Source organism: Solenopsis invicta, chromosome 3, assembly GCF_016802725.1.
Source record: "Solenopsis invicta isolate M01_SB chromosome 3, UNIL_Sinv_3.0, whole genome shotgun sequence".
Lineage (NCBI taxonomy): Eukaryota > Metazoa > Arthropoda > Insecta > Hymenoptera > Formicidae > Solenopsis > Solenopsis invicta.
The window spans coordinates 28,495,113-28,504,117 of record NC_052666.1 but is presented as its reverse complement, the minus strand read 5'-3'; the positions used below and the strand labels follow the sequence as shown (position 1 = coordinate 28,504,117).

General features: G+C 35.4%; 1 protein-coding gene across 1 annotated transcript; it reads right to left on the bottom strand.

Moving 5' to 3' along the window:
* Nucleotides 1-5,102: 5,102 nt before the first annotated feature.
* On the bottom strand, nt 5,103-8,938 carry LOC105204661 (cytochrome P450 6j1). The gene has a single exon (XM_011173831.3). The coding sequence runs from the start codon at nt 8,801-8,803 to the stop codon at nt 7,301-7,303; it is 1,503 nt and encodes a 500-aa protein (XP_011172133.1). The 5' UTR covers nt 8,804-8,938; the 3' UTR covers nt 5,103-7,300.
* Nucleotides 8,939-9,005: the final 67 nt, after the last annotated feature.

Here is a 9,005-nt window from a genome sequence, read left to right as displayed (position 1 = left end):
GAAAAAAAAAAACAGAATTCTCTCAGAAATTCTCCCAGCAAACCCTTGCGAATGAACTTTCGCCACTGTCAGAAAAAAAAACCGAGCAAAAAGTAAACTTTTACACGCGGCTCTATAGCGGCGCGAATCACCTGTCTCATCCTAAAATTACGTCCAGCGAGCAACAAAAATCGCTTGAGAAACACAAAAACCGCCGTAAAATACCGCCAGAAAACAATGGCGAGAATCATTTACTTGGAACAAACTCTCGAACACTAACGAAACTCCACACTCGGGCACAAAACTCGACGCGAATCGCACGAAGATTCGAATCTGGATGAAGAACAGAATTTTCATCGAAAACCACTGACTCGAAGCAACTCTCAGTACAAAAAGTAAAAAAAATAAAAAACCGCTGCCGCGGACCTTTCCGACTGTGCAAGAATCCTCGACCAAGCTAATCAGTGAAGGGCTTTTCTAATCGACAACGATTTCTTTTGTTTTCTACCTATCAAGCATCAAGAGCTCTATCAAGAAATCAGGAACGAGCATAGGCATAATTGTGTTTCGTGGAAATTCATCGGAGGACCTACCCTCTTTGGAAGACAACTCTTGGACACACACGGAAAATCGCGAGCACCAAATCATAGCGGAACAATGGCCATTTGAGTCACTAACACGTACGTCGCGGGACGTCGTGGGACATCGTGGGACCATCAGCTAAGGTACTATCCCTTGTTCTAATTGTACAATTTTATCCTATTAGATTATAATTAAGTCGTTATCGAACGTAAGTATTAACTGAAAGCGAAAAAACTATTCGGTAACGAAAAAAATCGATCGGTACTTCTGCATTTTGGGCACTTAAAGCCTTAAATTTAATTAGTTATAAAATTCTCGTAGATTTAGTTTATTTATTTTTTTTTATTTTTTTTTTAATTTGTCCGTTATTTTTATTTCGTTCAGTTTTATTTTGCCTATTTTGTGAAATCGTCGTTAATATCAAAGCACAAAGCGCTCCTTATAGATCTCTGAAATATATGCTTATTAGATTGGAACGAAAGTTTATCACATTTTTTAAGTGAAATTCAAAGACAATTTAGTACACACAAATTGTATATTTCTTGTTTTTCTTTTTTTTCATCGTATATGCGTCTTACGTTAGCACAAAAGCTCGCGTATTTTAAAAGATACAGATTCGATTATAATAGAAATTGTGTAACTTGAATTATAAGAGAAATGGAGCGGAAAGTTCTGTCATTTCCTTTTTTAAACATCGAACTTTGCAAAAACTATTTAAAATCATATGAAACCGTGAGAATCATTTATTACGCCAATAATTATAAATAATGATGCTGTTAGCATAAACTTTCTAATTGTTGTAAGAATGATAAACTTTCACGCATCCAAATGTTATATTCAAGACTTATCCGACAAATCTGAAATGTTGTAACTTTAGTTTTTTTTTTATCTAACTACGCTTTGTGAACTTTATATATCATGCTTCATTATAACATGTTACATATTTTGTTTAATTTCTGTTGAATTAGACACATCCTCTACTCATTGAACAAATTTATTAAAGTGATTTACATTTCGATGATTTCACGAATTAAATCAGTTATTCATTTTATTTTCAGTTTTAAGTTCTTTTATCTTTTTTTGTTTTTTTTATTTTTCATTTATTTTTTTACTCATAAAAAAGAACATAAAAATAATAAAAAAAAAAAAACGAAAGAAATAGGCATGTAAATATAAAGCACGATACGCGAAATAATACGTTCTACAGCCGACGCGCCAAAAGTGATTCAGCGTAATTCTACTGAACATACAGCAGCAATTATCTAACAGAAATAGAAATAAGTACTTGGGTCTCAATATTGACAAAAAAACGTAAAAATAGAGTAAATTATCTAGACAATCATGCGGAGATGTTGAAAGGATGTGAAGACATGTTTGTTTCGCAGAATCGTCTGTTAAGCAATTTGCCGTTCTGCGAGGCCAACAGGTTTCTTTCAGGATCTCCGTATTTCAACGTGTCGTCTCAAATTATTCTGACGCTCGGTTTTAATCATTCAACGTTCAGATAATTGCAAAAACATGTATGGTAAATCACGAAACTCAGAGAACTCGTCGTAAAATTCGTCCCTTGGCCATTATCGACAGATGCGATGTAGAACGTGAATTACTTAATTAGCCGTATATCTAAAATTTAATTGCTGCACACAATCGTATCGTAGGTATTTTGCGTCTAGATGTAACTCTTAATTTCGTTGCCGGCACGCTCTCGGTCGAGACGTGCCCAGACCTAAGTGAATGATACCCATGTGAGTAGTGATAAAGACAAGCTCGTGGACGCTACGGTATTTAGCGTTGTGAGATGCCGTCTGTCAACTGTAAATTAATAATGCCACAAATTAATTAAATACTGGTACAATGATTGCTCTGATTTATAGAGTAATCCCTTTTTTTCCCATTTCTATGAAACGCTACATTTATTACATATTCACATTTATTTCATTAGTACATTCATTGTTAAACTTTACATTATTCGCCTGAAAGTTAATCAGATATTATCAATTTACGGTTGATAGCTTCAACTCATAGATTACTTAAGAGCATTAATTTTCGTAAGAGGACTAATTAATTAGTTTAGGTCGATCTACATATTAATCCGTAAGCACTTATCCAAATATAGTAATCAGAAATTCTTTTTTTTTTTTCAATCATAAGAACAGTGACGTCAATATACATATAACGAATTAAGCAAAATAGTTTAACGATAACATTTTTTTTGTTTATGAAATTCCTTTATGTTAAGTTAGTTTTAAGGTCTAGGGTAAACGCATATACATACTTTTGCAGAAACAAAATCGTTTATGCTAATTACCCAGACGAAGGATCACTGAGAACTGGAACTCGGCAAACTCAGTGTCGATTTCCTAGAAAGAAATTCACAGCATTGGATGATTTGTACTTTGCCTGTAGTAACGATTGAAATTAAATTTTCTCCGGAATAATGCAATCCGAACGAAGGCGTTCAAGGTACATTTCGTGAAGAAAGGAGACGATTTACCATCCCACGAAAGAGAATTGTTCAGATACAACGCACAAACGTATTATGCTGCTTTTGAATGCTTCTCGTATGTTGCTTATCTGAATGTTATTGTTTCTGTTTCTGTTTACGTTTGTGTCGAATTTTACGCTTTTGGTCACCTGACAGAGCCACTCGTCCCCTCCAAGATTTTCCCGTTGTTCACGTTGAATTTCTGTTTGGCACACGTTGTTTCTGTTAATAAGTTATCGAATGTTACATCCCGTTACCCCGTTAACCCTGTTACTTTGTCCCATGTTCCCCGTTACACCGAGTCTTCGGACATTCTCAGTTTTTGATCCAAAAGTTGTGTTTAAAGCTGTTAAACCCTTTGTTGATTGTACTGTTGATACTTTGTTCGTGTTGTAAATCATCGTCGTTATGTATCCTCAAAACCTCTCGTCAAAGTACTCCGCAAATGTATTTCTCATACTTTCGGAAACATTTGATATCCCCCCCCCCTCCTCTTTGTTTATAATTTTTGACAGGTTTTGTAAATTCCATTATGACGTTATATCATACATATTCGCTGCATTTCCGTCTTGTAACAATAGAGTTTCTACAGAATGTAAATCAATTTCAAATTTAGCCAGAAACATATCGATGCTCTTATCCAACAAAATTGCAGCAAAAACGTAAATATGTTAAATTTCCAAATCAAAATATTTCAACAAAAAGAAAAGAGAACTTGTATAACGTAATGTTACCCAATATATTTGACAAATTTATTTTAAAAAGTCATTTCTGGATCTAAATTAAAACAAATCGTTACTTCTTCCCGATCCATACACTTTGTTGCATTCCAAATCCAGATGATACACATCACGCCATTATCTTTGTTGTTGAAAATTCGTACAAGTTGAAACGTATGTTCTGTATTTTGCGTTGAATTTTGGTCAGTTGAAGTTATTAGTTTTGTCTGCCTAAAACATATTGTATAATCGTTACTTACACACATTTATCTCGCTCGTTATTAATACCGTTTTTGTTTACCCTACCCCACTTGTTCGATCCCTAATATTATTATCTTTATTAATATTTGCTATTTAGATTTTATTACGAGAACATTACATTTCCAGTTTGCTTTATTATTGTTGACAATGCGACGGCAGGGCGATCAATCAAATCGATTCCAATTGGGCAATTAATAATGTTTACGCTTATATTTCCCTCCTGGCATATGTGAAAATTTATATTTCTACGATTTGCTCGATGTTGTAAATACGATTCTCGCACGATGAAAAGAACGTTGCAAAAAAATAGACGTGAAATTAAATTACTGAAAATTAAAGGTTTAAATTTTGCTTGTGAAACGTATAACTTATCCTACCTGAAAATAATTCGTAAATGGAAAAGATGTAGTCATATTATTATCAATAGAAGCGAACGATAATTGTTCGAAGTATTCCAGCCGTAGATGAAAATATCATTTTTACTTCATTCGCATCTGTAAATTGTGTAATGAGATTACCGAGCTCAATTAACCCTTTCGCAGCTAAATTCTATGACAAATGTTTAATTGTCGGAAACACTTGGCCAGCCACAAACCATGAAACGCACGTATATTCGTTATTGTTATCTCATCCTTGTTATGTATCCTTGGTTATTGTTATATATGGACGCGTTCCATTTAATGCTCGCGCCCGCAAACGTCATTCGTTCTTGTGTGACATTCGACGGAAAACAAGGATGAAGCGTGTCCAAGAGCGTTGGCGAATGTTAATTAGGCCGCGCCCATGTGTGAAATTACGTTATTGTTGAGTTACCGTTGTTACCTCTGGAAATCCCCCGCACCGAGAAGTTGTCTGCTATTAATGTTCCGTGTTCCCAGTTTTTTTTTTTTTTTTGTTCTTAAAGAATTTGTCGTAGAAGCTGTTTTGTTACTGTTAAATCGGCACCAAAAGCAAGCATAATTCGCTCTTTCTATCCTCCCCACCCCACTCCCTCACCGACTCTGTTTCTTTCCATCATCGAATTAAGATGAAAGAATCTAGATTTTAATTGGCGAAATACAAATCGATCGTCAGTTCGATGAGAACGATAAAGATTTAAAAGGTGTCATACGTTACACGATACACGATGCGCGCGTTGAGCTCTGACATCACTCCGGCAGAGAAATTACGTTCCGGATTATTAATTTAATTTTAACCTTCACACATTGCCTAAGGATTATCGTCTGCGAGATTAATTTTATACTTTGGTTTCACCATATAGTGCCTTATTTCATAGATATTAATGTACGTATATGATTAATGTACTCCATCCGCGTAATAAGAACTTAGTTTTATAACGCAGTTTAAGAATACGCAAATTGTTTTTTTCGTGAGAAAAATACTAAAGTGTTTCTATACGATGTATGTACACAATATATGTAAGAGTACATTTGATAAATAAACTCCGTATGTAATGTATAAAATGTATTTTTTATTATTTATAAACAAAATCTACCTTTCTCCTACGATAAATTCACAGAAATTTAATTATTGTATAAGTCTTATTAATTACGGTAATAAAATCACATAATTATAATGCAAGACTTACTTTACAATAAAATTTTGAGCGCAATTACTGTTTTACAAAATATTCTTAAAGCTATATATTCTTATTCGAAAGGATAAGATTCTAGCCTAGAACGCGAAAATATCAAGATAAGCAAAAAAAGTTTGAAAATTGTTTTTTAGAATTTAAAAACAAAAAACTGTTGCATATGTTCTTCTACATTTTCACACATCTTATATTTCTTAGAAATTACTGAAGCTATCAACTTCAACTTTTATCTACGTATAAAATACTGTTTATTATCGTCTAAGAATAACTATAATTATCACGATAGTTGTAAATTGGTTTTTTCTTTGTAAATACAGTGACAAACAGCGATAAACAGCGATAAAGCTTGTTTGAAGATTGTTGAAGTTTCAGTCATAGTTTTTAATTTAAATTTATGGCGTAAAAACTAACAAATATTTAGCCATATTAAAATATGTACATATTTGCTAAATATGTACACACAAGTAGATGTGTAAATTGTAGAAAAATGTGTAGCAATTTTCTGGGGGAAAAAAAAGTCTCAAAAACATCTTTCGCAATCTAGACTAAAATATCTTATCGCGAATGTATGTACTACGATTACTGAGAATAAAATAAAAGCTCTCATTAATGCATTAATGCAACATTTTTTTATACATGTTTTACAATCGCGATATTGCCGAGGCCACACGTAATTGATAGCCTGTTGAACACGGTTGTGCGCAATAACTGTTAAGTATGCTAATACGGTAGTACATAGCTTCAACGGCGTAGTAAGCGCGGAGACGGAGGGGGATCCGCTCCGGGCGCCGTCTCAATAAAGACGCTAATTTAATAGTAAATTACTTCCTCGTTAAAAAACAATATTTAGAATTCAAGATTTGTTTGTAATAAAAGACGAAGAAAATCATAAATTACGTCGGCTGCTCGGGCGAAAGATAAAAGAGGAGCAATTAAAGTTGTCAAACTTTTATCAACTCCTCTTTTTGCTACAGTAACGATAAGTGTTCGTCTGTTTTGTTGCTTGTATAACAAGTACATGAATACATTTTTAATAAATTGAAAAAGCTATCTAATAATGACTCTATTGGTGGTTGCTATCAACACTATAGTAAAAAAGGCACAAGGAGCGGAGAGAGAGGAGGAAATATCTTGGACGTATTCTTTTCCTACTACGTCACTGCACAGATTTAAAACAGTATTTCATTAAAATAATATCTAATCTGGACATATAGTTCAGTTATTATTATGCCACTGCATCCATTCAACCAGTTCCCAAACATTAGCGTTTTGTATGATATCTAATCCGAACGTACAATCCAAATAAGGAAAATAATTTCAAAAACATTAACTAAAATTTTCCTTCGTACCACAGAATAATTGCTAAAAAAAGAATAACGTTTAAAATAAGAACAATAGATCTAATTTATACTTAATTAAAAAATAAAAAAGCCACATAATATTTATAATTCAAATAAATAGAAACTTTCAAATTTTCTAGTAAATTTAACGTTTTTCGTTTATATCTTTTAAAACACAGCTCGTATTAATTAAAGTATCATTTGAAATCAACCCAAAAATATTACTAAAAGCATTAATCTTGCAAAAATTAACATTACAAGAATCCAAATGGAGAAAAAATCGAAATAAAAAAATCGTCAAAAATTCGTCAAGGAGAAATCAAAGAAAAGTCGTTCGTAATTAAAGCGGCCGGAAGAAACCCCACAGGCCGCCCTCCGGAGAGTCCAGGAAAGATGAAGCCGTTAATTTCAATGGTAAACGCGTCTTCGGGGATAACTCTACACTGTACTTCCTCATAATCGTAATCAAACACATTTTTATCTGCAGCAGGGCCATTCTCATTCCTACGCACATTCGCGGTCCCTCGCCGAAGGGAATATAAGTGAATCTGTTTATGCTGTGCTTTCTGTCCGCGCTGAATCTGTCGGGATCGAACTCTTCAGGATTCTCCCAGTACCGGGCATCTTCGTGCAGTCCTCTGACGGATATCATAATGGGAGTTCCAGCTTTCACGTGACAGACGAGTCCGTCGGACCCTGCCAACTCGGTATCCTCCGTACAAACCTTGTATAGGAATCCCAACGAGGGTGTGACCCTCATTGATTCCATTATGACCTTTTCCAGGTATGTCATATCTTTTATTCCCTCGAAAGTAAGCTCACCATTGTATTTGTTAATCACGGAGACTACCTCCTCGCGTAATTTCTTTTGCACTTCTGGATTATTAGCCAAGTGGAAGACGACAAAGCTTAAAGTATAGCTGGAGGTGGTGTAGCCGTCGATGAAGAACGACACTGCGTGGGACGCGATGACGTCCATTTCAAACTCTTCACCCTCCATCTTTTCCAGATCGACCATCAATTGGAGAAAATCGTTTCCGCGTATCCCCTGTTTTCTTCTTTGGTGTAAAACGTCCCTAACCATTGTTCTGAAGAAATGATCGATGTTCTGCGGCAAGAATTTACTTTGACAAAGTTTGCCTATCGTTGGTATAAGAAACACGAGGTTAAACAGCAAGTGGTTAAAAGTACTCGGCTTGACAAAGACATTCCCCATCTCGAAGAGAGACTCCTTCTCATTGTCATCGAAGCACAAGCCGTCGATGCCGAAGCCAACGGTAGATACCACCTGCGCAGTAAATTGGGCGAATAATCGATTAAACAGAAACTCCGCTCTTCCAGCTTTGCCTATCTTATTATCCATGTACTCCTCTAATTTCAAGCACACTTGCTTGACGGTCTCGAACAGAATTTTTAGACGCACGTTGGAGAACGCGTATGTCAAGCGCTTTCTCCCGGTCTGCCACTTCTCACCGTAGGTGAAAAAGGGATTGTTCGACAGAAGAGGGTCCAATTTGGGATCGGTTTTGAGGTAATTCTCATGGAAATTCACAAACTTCGTTTGCAGCACTGTTTTCACCAGCTCTGGCTCCAAAATCAGCAACGACGGCGTCGACATGCTGTAGATTCCTACCATACTGCGATTCTTGTTTTCCTTGTAGATCTTGCGAAGGGTCTCGGAGATAGTGCTCTTTAATAAAAGAATGTCCTTCATGTGGCCAAAGCCGGGCAAGACTCCATCCGCAATAGGTATTTCACGTTTCTGCCAGTAGTTAAAATTTCTCGTCAAGTAGAAATAGAGAACTACCAGAAACACAAGAGTCGAAATCGCGAGCACAATCATTTTTGCTGAAAAGGAATGAACGGATACTAAGAGCTCCAACGTTCCGAGAATTTCACTCGAACGACTATCAATTGCGACTGTCTACTCATATACCAGACAGACTAAGATACTGACACATAGTGACTAGTACAGTCGATTAACGCGCATACTGAATAATGATCCAGCGCACGCGTAGATAATCAAAACTCGTTGCGTAACGTTC